Source organism: Vigna radiata, chromosome 10 (assembly GCF_000741045.1).
Source record: "Vigna radiata var. radiata cultivar VC1973A chromosome 10, Vradiata_ver6, whole genome shotgun sequence".
NCBI lineage: Eukaryota > Viridiplantae > Streptophyta > Magnoliopsida > Fabales > Fabaceae > Vigna > Vigna radiata.
The window spans coordinates 4,173,099-4,185,540 of NC_028360.1; the positions used below are offsets into that span (position 1 = coordinate 4,173,099).

The 12,442-nt window shown below is 28.1% G+C and overlaps 1 protein-coding gene across 1 annotated transcript; it reads left to right on the plus strand.

Annotated features, from left to right (window-relative positions):
- The first annotated feature begins 3,235 nt into the window (after positions 1–3,235).
- On the plus strand, positions 3,236–4,957 carry LOC106774694. Its single transcript, XM_022787232.1, has 5 exons — positions 3,236–3,337; positions 3,452–3,619; positions 3,980–4,033; positions 4,258–4,404; positions 4,586–4,957. The coding sequence occupies exons 1-5, from the start codon at positions 3,236–3,238 to the stop codon at positions 4,955–4,957; spliced, it is 843 nt and encodes a 280-aa protein (XP_022642953.1).
- Positions 4,958–12,442: the final 7,485 nt, after the last annotated feature.

Below are 12,442 nucleotides of genomic sequence, written 5' to 3' on the forward strand. Positions count from 1 at the left end.
TAGAGAACGATCGATTCGAGGAGTGATTAATACGATTTCTAGAGGATTTGCTAGAGGAGGGCCGACAGTTTCAGCTCAAAAACGACATGAGAAGTTTGCACAATGTTAATCGAGTAGATGTAGCGAAGAAGTCAATGCCTGTGATTACATTTTCAGAAGAAGATTTTCATGCCCCGGACCTTGATCAGGATGATCCCATGGTTATTACAGCAATGGTCGCTCGGTATCAAGTGGGGAAGGTATTGATCGACCAAGGAAGTTCGGCTAATATATTGTACTGGAAGACCTTCTAACAGATGAATGTTCCGGAGGACGCCATTATGCCCTTCCATGAGCAGATTGTGGGATTCGCAGGTGAAAGGGTTGATATGAAGGGATATGTTGATCTGAGGGTAAGCTTGGGGATGGAAAAGAATGCTAAGGAATTGAAGGTTAGATTCCTACTGGTAGAAGCAGACACATCATATAATGTTTTACTGGGCCGACCGTGTCTGAATGCTTTTGGAGCTATTGTTTCCACCCCTCACTTGACATTGAAGTACCCTTCTGATGATGGAAGAGTTTGTATCGTTTGGGCAGATAAAAAATTGGCCCAAGAATGCTATGTCGCGGGACTAAAAGTTAAGCCATGACTTTCTGGGCAATCGGAAGACCGATCGGTAGTCGCCATGACGGAGCTGGACCCAAGAACAAATACAGAGGATCAGATGGAACCGATAGGAGAGGTTCAACCATTCGTCCTGGGAGGAAATGAAGATCAGGTCACCATGATAGGACGAAGCCTAGAAGGCGATCAAATGTAAGAGATCGGTCGGGTGTTGACCTGCAATAAAGATTTGTTTGCCTGGATTAAAATTCAAAACACTCTTCAAAAAATGACATAGCACAATGAAAATCAAACAAAATAATGCACAACTCATTGATTGTAAATGCACAGGACATTAGTCTTAAAGAGAAAAACCAAGATAGCAATAAAGCATTTTTCTTAAAAAATTACTATGGTCGAAGGGGATAACAACACCCTTTGGAATAGTAAATCGTATACAAATCCTTGATTTATCAGTTTCTATACTAGATAAACAATTAAGTCCTTAGCCTATTCTTCTATGGGTCAACAAAGGATTAATCAACATAGTTAACAAAAACATGGACTGGGAGCAACAAAGCAATAGATAAAAATAATAGGTTGAGGACTTACATCGATGCTTCTTCAATGTAGGCACAAACATGATATGATGACATGTCTCAACCTTGACATCTTCGAAGCCAAATCCACAATAAAGCCTCCCACTCTCCTTCCTCATGCTTATGAACTACGTCAAGATTATTGAATGGTCAATCAGTTTGAGTGATCAATACTATTAAGCATCATCCAATCAAGATTATTGGTTCGAGAGATCGATATCATTAAACATCATTCAATTTGTTAATCATAAGTCCATCTCGAAACTTATAAATAAAGGTCAAAAGTAAAAAGTTATGTTTTTGTATTTATTGCGAATTTAAAAATTTATTATGACTCCCGAATTGAATTAATTACTAACTTAAACGTAATACTTCCTTTAACAGGTACACCCAATCAATTTGAAATTTGGACAAAGAAGAATTTTAACTAAATGTGTGTAGAATAACCTAAACTGACTTAAAGAAAAATGTGAAAAAGTGTTTTGTGAAGATCTCGACACTACATCTGAAAGACCGTTTGTTAAGAGATTCATGCATAATTAGTTTTCTTCAAGTCTTTCGTTACCAAAAGATTGTTTCTACCAGCCTTGATTACATTGGCACTCAGAATTACGAAAGTTAGAAATCGTGTACTACATTTCATGATTTATTATAATAATGGTTATTAGAATTGTCTTATGATAACAAGAATAATATGCACCACTATTTAAATTTAAATTGTTTTTTTAAATTGAAAACATTAGAACAATTGTAAATTAAATTATCTAAATGTTAAAACATCTCTCTATACAATGTATTAAATGGATTGTTACAGCATCTTATACTTTGTAACAACGTTTGTGGTGATTTGAGCCATCTAGAAAGTTACGATTGTTTCAAAGATTAGATTTGGATTTGAAGCGAAAGGGAGAAGTTTATCTTCTAAATTTCTTTTTGCTTTTGCCAAAACACAATATATTTATTTTGCAATAGAATTTCACTTAAAACCATTTAAATCTAAAAATGTATTTAAAACTTTTGTAAATGAAATTAATTAAATTTTCTCATGTACCAAAAGTATTTGTACTCAAAACTTATTAATAAAACTAAATAATTATAAGTGACATATATTTATTAAAAGTTAATAAAAGATATATAATAAATGCTAATAAATTCCATGTAATAAATGTTGAATAATAAATACTAAATAATAAAATCTGAATATTAAATCTTATACATTAATTGCTACAAAGTTAGTAACGTCCAATAGTTATTATACGCTAAATATATTGATCAAATTTTAAAAAAGAGAGTTAAAATCATAAATGAGAAGAAACCAACTGAGCATTATATATATTTTTTATGACATTCACGAAAATCCTTACTTTTGATATTTTAATCATTTTATTATATATATATATATATATATATATATATATATATATATATATATATATATATATTATGTGTGTGTGCGTGAGATTTGTAATAGTTCTGTAAAAGATGATCAATATATTGTTGTTTGTCCTATATTTGTTGAGTAGTCATGTTTGCCATAAAGTTTATGGAATTCACACTATTCTAAATGAAGACTTAGAGTTGGAGAAACAACTTAAACTTATTAATAAGCTTCCCATCAAGAGTATTCATGTATTTTTCAAATTTTTTATATTTCATCATATGTTTCCTTTAGTTGAAGTTGATATCATACTCTAAGGTTCAATAGTTTTGTTGTCTTTTGTGTTGAATTTTATAGACCGAATTCAGAAATATTGTTGATTGCATTGACATTTACAAACAACCATCATTTGACCATCCTTTACTAAAGGATCATAAGTTACAGGTATATAATTAAAACCTTTAATTACAAAGAAATTTAACTTTCATTTTCTTTTCAATATTTGGGGTTAACTTTCAATCCTTCTTTTACCATGTTTTCCATGCTTTGAAATTTGTTTCTATATTTCTTTCATTTTAGAGAAAACCCAACTTACTAGTTGTTAATGGAGAGTCAAGTCAAGAAAATTTAGAAACTAGATCCATGTTTGGATTGGATAAGAATAAATGTCCGATGGGAACTGTTCCTATACCGAGAACAAAAAATGATGACGTTATTCAAGGAAAATCATTATTAAATGATCATATATTGGTTCAAGACCTTTCCGGTATTCATGTAAGCTCTTTTTTTTTTAATATGGTTTAAAATATTGATGTTTTATTTTTTAAAATTATATTCCATCTAATTGTTTCAATTTTAATATTTATTTAACTATATTGAATATTTTAGCTTGCAGAAGTTTCCCTTAAACCACATTTTGGACCTTATTACGGAGTAAAAGGTACAAATAGTATTTATAATCCACGAGTTGACACCAAGTTTCAAATCTCTATGTCTCATTTATGGGTTCAAAATGGTCCGATAGAATCAACTAACAAAATCTCATTAGGATGGCATGTAAGTTGAAATATTCACAATAAACTTTTTTTTACTTATATATGTGGGTGTTTGTGTCTGTGTTATGTATGTTTTGACATATGCGTGTGTGAGTAAGTGTGTGTGTGTTAGTGGTCACGTGTGTGTATGTGTACATGAGTGTGTATGTGTGTGCATATGTATGTGTGTTTTTATGATTCTATATGTGTATTTGTGTGTATATCCGTATATTTGTATTTTTATGTTTCTATATTTTGTGTGTTTGTATGTCTATATTTGTGTATATTTGAGTTTGTGTGTTTGTTTTTGTATGTGTGCTTTTGTGTGTATGTTTGTGTATATATTTGTATTTATTGTAATTAATCCAATACACTACTTCAGGTGATTCCACAACTATATGGTGATTATGGAACACACTATTTTACCTCGTGGACGGTAAGAGCATATCATTGCATTTGATTTATAATATAGAGATGAAACATAGATGTGCTCCTTGATATGTGTTTGGTACATAGTAAGGATATTTTGTTTTCTCTTTTGGATTTTTCGTATCAAGACCTAGTTAAGCCATTAATATAGATCCAAAATAAATTTTAATTAATTGACGTATCATATTAATATCATTATTCAAAATTTGATATGTTAATAAAAATTTACAGTCTGATAACTACAAGAAGACAGGATGCTACAATATTGAATGTGCAGGTTTTGTTCAAACTAGCAAAGAATTATATCCTGGTATACGCCTCGGCAACCTATCTGTCTATGGAGGACCAACTTATGCAGCTTCCCTTTCTATTTCTCAGGTCATAATTATTGTATATAACTTGCCCTGTAATAAGTCAGATTTAACTCATAATATATATTTTGATTTCTTAAATAAAGTTTATTCATATATTGATAAAAAAATTAATATTGAATGGTAGACACAATATAACACTAGGCATGATACATATATATTTTTAATAAAAGTGTGTACGTTTTCAGGATAAAGTGACAAAAAATTGGTGGATAAGTATAGAAAACAAGTTTATTGGATATTTTCCAGCAAAATTGTTTTCGAACATGAGCTCAGCTGATGAAGTAGGATGGGGTGGAAGAACAAGAACTCATCCTGGTACCCATAGTCCTCAAATGGGGTCTGGATATTTCCCTGATAATAATGTTTCTCACGCTTGTTTCTTCAAACAAATTTCGATTCAACATTCATCAAGAAAAAGTCATGGACCTAAATCATATGAAACTCATTCCTTTAGTGACAATCCCAATTGTTATGATGTTCGATACTATGGTGATACAGGACCCTACTACGGTTATACTCTCTTATTTGGAGGACCCGATGGTAATTGTGGTACTTAATTTTTCTTTTCAAATTAAACTTAATTAAACTTTAGATTAAGTTACGAAAAACTATCTTGATTTTTAATAAACTAGTTTTTATAGTATTCTCTTTTGTGCGAGTAGATTAATATAGGATAATGATATTTAGACAACATTTTCTTGACAACATTTGAACATTGATTACGTGTCAATATGTGATTAGTCAAAAATTACTCCACAATAATAATAATAATAATAATAAACATTATTGTGGAGTAATTTTTGACGAATCACATATTGACACGTAATAAATTTTCAAATGTTGTCAAGAAAATGTTATCTAAATATCATTATCCATATATATATATATATATATATATATATATATATATATATATATATATATATATATATCATCTTTATTTACTTTTCAACAAAGTTGGAAAACTTTTGTTTATAGGTAGACAATTATTCGAATATTCCTTTGTCCGTAACCTTCCAATTTTACCAACATCAGTTATTCACAATATTGCATATATATCTTCGACTGATGGATTTTTTTTATACGTTATGTTACTTCACAATAATATTCTAATTTATATGTTATATATTGTTTGCGTTTCAAAATTTTCTAATTATTTTTTTTATTAATTTACTTTTAATTATAACCTTGAAGTTTTCAATTGTATTTGAAAATTTTACGTATAGAATTAATTTAAGTTTTTCTTATACGAAAAAATTGTTCATGTTCTTACCATAAATCTCAGGCGTCGAGTTGATAGTTTAGACAATCGATGATTGGATGACAGATTTATTTATGAAAGATTTTCTACCATCCAAGTCATTAAAAATTTAAAGAATATTAATTAAGCTTGTAAGTATGGTAAATAATAAATACTTGCTTTTAAAGGATTCTTCCTATATATACTTTGTTTTTTAATTTAACTTGAGTGTTTTCTTGTGTAAGCATTGATGGTAAAAATTAATTTATGTAACCGTTGCTAATTTGGTGAATCAATTTCATCTAAACACTCAATCAATTCGATCTCTTTTTTACTTGGATTTCAATAAGAATCTCAGTACTTAATTAATTTGTATTTTGTTCCTTTTGGTCTTTTTATAAAGATGGAATTGAAAACACAGTGACAATGTATGAAATGTAATGTAAAAATGGTAAAACCTAATGTAGTCAGTGTGGTGATAGAAGTTGCAATCAAATAAGGATAATACCAAAGTAAATTACTAGGGAAAAAGTAAATGAAGTTCAAACATGCACCAACGAAAATATTGATCCAAATTGTAATAATTATAATATTTTATATATTTTAGGGATAATTATAATATTTGAAAATCATTACAAAAAATTCTTAAAATTACTGATGGATTTTTATTGATGAATATATCTCTCAATTTGTATTACCGATAAATTTTGAAAATATTTTATTAAAAAAAAATTCATCAATAAATCTGTCAATAATATATATATATATATATATATATATATATATATATCACTTATTATAAAGGAAAAATCTATTGGACATAAAATAAAATTATCCAATAAAACAAAATTGACATTTCATCAAATTAAAATCAACTTAATTATACAGAAGGTAAAAGTATACAAAAGGAAGAAAAACAAATTGTTTGATGTATGAAATAAGTTTAACTAATTTTAACATTTTTGGTAATTGTTTCTCCAAAAATACTTTAAAACAAATTTGAGGGCAGAAGGTAATAATAGTGTTGATAAGATATGGTTTGTAAGAAAATAATAGTTAATGTATTAACTTAAAGTATTATTATTATTTTAAAGGAGTGACTCTTAGTTTATAATATATATATATATATATATATATATATATATATATATATATATATATATATATATATATATATAATAGATTAGAAGACATGTGTTATCTCTTTAACTAATTTTTCTAACTAAATTTGGGTAAGAAATTAATATATCCTAACTCTCTTAACAAAGTGGTTTGATGCACCAAACTTGTGCTATCACCCATTTGAACAAGTCAAGTCATCTCATGCAAATTTTTTCATATCATTTTCAGTTATCTATCTATCTATCAATATTATGTAAATGCATGCATCTTCTTTTTTCATTTTTTTCATTATAATGGTGTAATTTTGACTATTATTAGTTTCATCACCCTTGCCTCTTTTACTTTGTTTGTTCCAGAGAAGTACAAAGAAAAATACTTAGAGCATATGAATTTATCATAAAAAGTTTTTACCAAATTCTAAGCAGGTTCCATATGCTATATTAAATTTTGTATACTAAAAAGGAAATTTATACAAAGACAAATTCATTAAGAATTTGAACAAAGTGTCACCCACTACCCCCTCATATTTATGGTTCTATATGTTTACATACTGGAAATGTTTCTCTTATTTTAATTTTTATTAGTTAATGGTATAAAAATATATATTCTCAATGTAAAATGTATTTCACTAAACATTAAAAAAATATATATAATTTCATTAATTGTAGGTTCACGAATAATTTTTAAAGTCTTTCATAAAATCATATTGATAACGTTATATATAGGAATTTTTAAAAAAATCATATTATGGATTTAGATCCATTTAATAAAGGATATGAAAAAAACAGTAAAATAAAAAGAATAAAAACAAGAACAAAATTATTAAAACTGTAGTATTTTAACGATTTTAAACTTGATACCTTAGAAAATAATTGGATACAAAATTTATTGTTGTCACGCTACAAACCTTATTTTTACAACTCTATTGAATTAATTGCAGTAATTCTAATTTATATATTTTTTAATTGCATGTAGAGTTTTGTCTAGAGCTCTCAAAAAAGGTCATCTGGCTCGGTCCACTACTAGTTGGTCACTTAGTGAGTCAATCCAACCCGACTCATTTATTAGCGAGTCAGAAAAATTTGAACCTGACCCGACCCACTACGGGTTGGTGGGTAAATAGATTGGCTCACTAGCTCACTTAATTACAAATTTTTTAAATAAAACAAATTACAAACTTTCTATAATTCAAATATAAACAAATTTCACTCCCAAAATTCACTCCCAGGTGTTTAATTAATTTTGAAAATAAGAAACTTGAATAATTTTTTCAAAAAAAAAAATAATAATAAATATTTTTTTATAAAATCAAAATTAAATTTTAATAAAATAAAATTAGGTAGGTGGATGGATGGGCCAACCTGGCCAACCACGGGTTGAACCCGCATGAGCCGGGTTTAAATGAGTCGGGTTGAAATCTGACTCGCATAAAAAAAAAATACAATTTTTTCAAACCCAATCCGGCCCGAACCCGTGGTGGACCAGGTTGGCCTGCGGGTTGTGACCCATTTTGACAACTCTAATTTTGTGTTATTGAAGTTAGGAAAACAAAATGCTTAGAAAATATGTAGTATAAACTTGTTAATAATATTTTCTAAAACAGATAAACCGTATTCTTAAAAGTTTGTTTATGGTATGTAGCAAGCTCTTCGGTATAAGGATTTTAAATTTTAGTTTAGATTCAAATTAGATCTAAAATAGTATATTAAATTTATAATTAAGATATATTTTAGCTATAACAATTATATTTAACTTTTTTAGTTTGATTTAAAATTTATTAAATTTAAATTGAATCTACTTTGTCAATAAAATTAAATATAATGAGATTAAATTACTTGACTATTATATTTATTAGACATGAATTAGTTTAACTTAATATGACATGGGTCTAATCGCTCATCTCGACTACTTAGGTTTTGGTCATACTTTAATATTGACCAAAGTTGACTTGAGTCAATATGGATTCAAACCAACTTGACTTAATTTAAACTCAGATCCATTTGCGCTTAGGTCGACTCGACTCAACTTAGGTCATGTTAGTTTAGCTCGACATTAGACATGAGATGACTCGACTTAACCATGGGTCCGATATGACTCAGTTCGACCTTTGACCTAAGCTGATTTTTTTTGGCTTAGGCTGACTTGACTCGATTTTTTGGCTTTGATCGATTTGAATTGTCCCTTTGACTTGAATAGATTCGGCTCAACCTTCGATTCGAACCAACTTCGTTCTACCTGGACTATTTGGCTTGAGATCAACTTGCCTTGACACTACTTAAATATACCTTCATTTTGAATTTTCAAAATTCAAAAAATTATCCAACATAAATCTAATTCAAATTCAATTGAGTAAATTGAACTTAAAAATCTAAAATTATATGAATTTCAATTTAAGATTACTCGGATTTAAAGTAATATAAATTTAAATTGTTATAGACTACATTTCAAAATTTAGATTTTTAGATTTATAGCTTTGACTGATATATAAAAGCAGCAAACATAGAAAAATAAATAAGGGAAAGTGTATTTTGAAGTTATGAAACACGTCTATTTATAAGAGAAGAAAAATTATCCTATAAAATCACACTTCCCACTTACCACTATCTCACGAGTTCACATGGTATTAGGAAGTAAAGGCCAAAATCCCACTAATATAAGATGTAGCATTCACATAACTAAGAACATAACTTCAATAAATCTCAATATGTAATAACTTTCAATTATGTTTGAATGTCAAGATGGCCTAGGCCTGTACAGCCCATTTCCAACATTAGCATATCATCATACCATTTACTTAAATTTTAGTTTTCAATTAAAATTATTTTTAACTTCCAAAGACCTAATTATTATATATTAGTGTCAAACAGGCCAATAATAGAAAATAAGATTAAATATGTTTTTAATCCTTATACTTTGGACGATTTTGGTTTTAGTCTCTCTTTCAAACTAAAGTATAATTTAGTCCTTCAACTTTAGAAAACTCTGGTTTTAGTCTTTTTTATCAAATTTTTTTAATTTTATTTGTTGTTTCAAACACTTTTCATTATAGCATTTGGATTGTTTACACTGTTTGATACATTTTTGCTTCAATGTTAACTGAGAAACGCGTTTGAAACAACAAATAAAGTTAAAAAAATTTGGTAAAAAGGATTAAAACCAGAGTTTTCTAAAGATGAATGACTAAATTATACCTTAGTTTGAAAAATGACTAAAACCAAAATCGTCCCAAAATATAGGAACTAAAAATATATTTAACCCTACAAAATACGCTGTTTATCATCAATTATGTTTAGAATATATAAAGGTTAGAAGAAATAAAAGTGAAACCATTTCTTTGTTAGAAAAATAACGAGTGTGCAAGTTGAAGGAGAAAGTGGCAGCTGGATAGCAATAAAAGTAAGTAGGAGTAATTGTTTTGTGAGTTTGGTCAACGCTTATTGCAGAGTGGAGGCAAACAATGCACGTTGATACACGCGACATCGACTCAAACATTCAACGACATGTTTGGTGAATTTATGGGACAATAAGTGCGTTTGCTCTTTCCATTATTTACCACTTTTTTTATTATTTAAAAGTGCTTTCATGTGTGGTCTTACACAGATGGAATAATATTATTGTCTATGATGCAATTTTGTTCGGGTAAGTCAATAAAAAATAAAAATAAAAATAAAATAAAAATAAAAAGATAATAATGGTAAGTAAAAAGATAACATAATTTTTCTTAAAAAACATTCCTAGAAGATATTTTTGAAATATTTATTTAATATGATAATAATTTAAATTAATATTATGATAATAATTATAAACAATAATCAAAATGATATATTTTGTTTCGTCAGTTTTTTTAAAGAAAAAATATGATTTTAAAAAATAAATAAGAAAGTTTCTGACAATAATTATAATTAATGTCTTCAATATTATTTGATTTGTTTTTTTTTGGAATCAAAATTATTTCTTTTTCTATTTTGTTCATTGTCAATTAATTAATTCACAATTAAGGTAAGATTACCATAATATTACAATTTGTGTATATAAATACGCACGTTATCATAGAAAAAGGGGACAAAAAAAAAAATAGAGAGAGACGCCTAGAAATAATAGAGATTATAGAAGAAAATAAGTTCTCACATAAAGGGTTCTGTCAACGACAACCACCAAGTATAATGGGAGTACCAAAAACTAAGAAGGTATGTCACCTCTACACCCTTCTTTTTCTCTTTTTATTGTACTTTGAAGTTTTTTTTTTTAAGGTATTATTTTTTACTACACACAAATAACGTTTTTTTTAAACCGTAAAATAAAGGGTATAAGTACGCGTTGGCCTATGGCCAATTTCTTTCTTTTTTCCAACCATTCTTAAAATAAATAAAAAAATACAAAATATTTAAAACCAAAAAATGACAATTTTGCTACTTCAAACATTTTTTTTAAACCAGAACTACGTGATCCCTGATTCTCCATCATAAATGATATGCATAGGAACAATGTCAATCTTTGTCAAGTTCACTTTTAAAAAGTCTAAAATAATCCATAATGATTTGCAAACAAATTCACACACCTTTTTCCAGATAAAGAACTATGTGAGCCTTGATTTTCCATTATAAATGGATATATGTAGGAGCAAGGTCAATCCTTGTGGGGTTCATAAAACAAAAAATATTTTTTGTTTCTTATTAGTTTCTTTATATTATTATTTTTAGGGAAAATTAAATATTTTGAAAAACCACATCAATTTTATACATTTAATTAAAGGCATTGCTTTTGGGCAGACGCAGTAAAGTACTAATACCTTCCTTATGCGTAATTGATTGCCAAACCTAAAATCTAGTTTTCGTAGACCATGTCTTATTTTATGGTTTTTCATACTTTTTCCAAAATAAATTATGGTGGCGACTCCCAAAATCTTTTCTTAAACCCGTTTGTTTTCGGTTCGTCGTCCCGTCGCTATCCCGGTAAGACAATTTTATTGCCACACACCAAGATTCACATGTTCATAACTTCAATATCTCATAAGTTATTCTTGCTTTTTCATCGCACATACTTAAGTATAAAAAAATGTTTAAAAAATAATTTTAATGTATATTTTAAAGAATAATGCGCAATATATATACTTATAAAGATTTTATAATTTCTCATTGATAAAACAATGGCAGTTGCAAAAAATATGTATAAATTATTTGACAATTGTAATAATGTCTAAATTATAGTTAACACATTATTTGATTGTCTAAAATTTGCTAATAGAATATTTGACATATCTTAACACCCCATTTGATTACCTCATTTGACGCTAATGTCGATTTTGAAGATAACGAGTTTGTCTTTTTCCAAATGGGATTTCTATCACCCATATGTGTAAAATCATAAGAAGTTTACTGGGATCATGGGAACTAGAGCTAAGGCATTTGTGGTAACACATCCCTTTCTAATTTGTAAGGAAGGAACTTCTGAGTTTATTTTCTTAGCCATTAATGAAGATGTTCAAGATATCATTCATTGGTACTCAATAATGATCCCCACACAATTTCATGAAGGTTGAGCACCCTCACTATGTTTGTTCTTATCAATGTGATGATGGAGTCACTGATGTTAGCTTTGGGATGTGGTTTAAGTAACCAAATGTTTTTTTTAAGTATGTTTGTGTAATGTCATCCTTGTAATGCTTTAAGAATTAATGCAA

Coding starts and splice junctions, on each gene's coding strand:
- LOC106774694 (XM_022787232.1), top strand. CDS start 3,236: ATGGGAACTGTTCCTATACCGAGAACAAAAAATGATGACGTTATTCAA. Junction 3,338..3,451: donor AAGACCTTTCCGGTATTCAT/GTAAGCTCTTTT, acceptor TGAATATTTTAG/CTTGCAGAAGTTTCCCTTAA. Junction 3,620..3,979: donor AAATCTCATTAGGATGGCAT/GTAAGTTGAAAT, acceptor ACACTACTTCAG/GTGATTCCACAACTATATGG.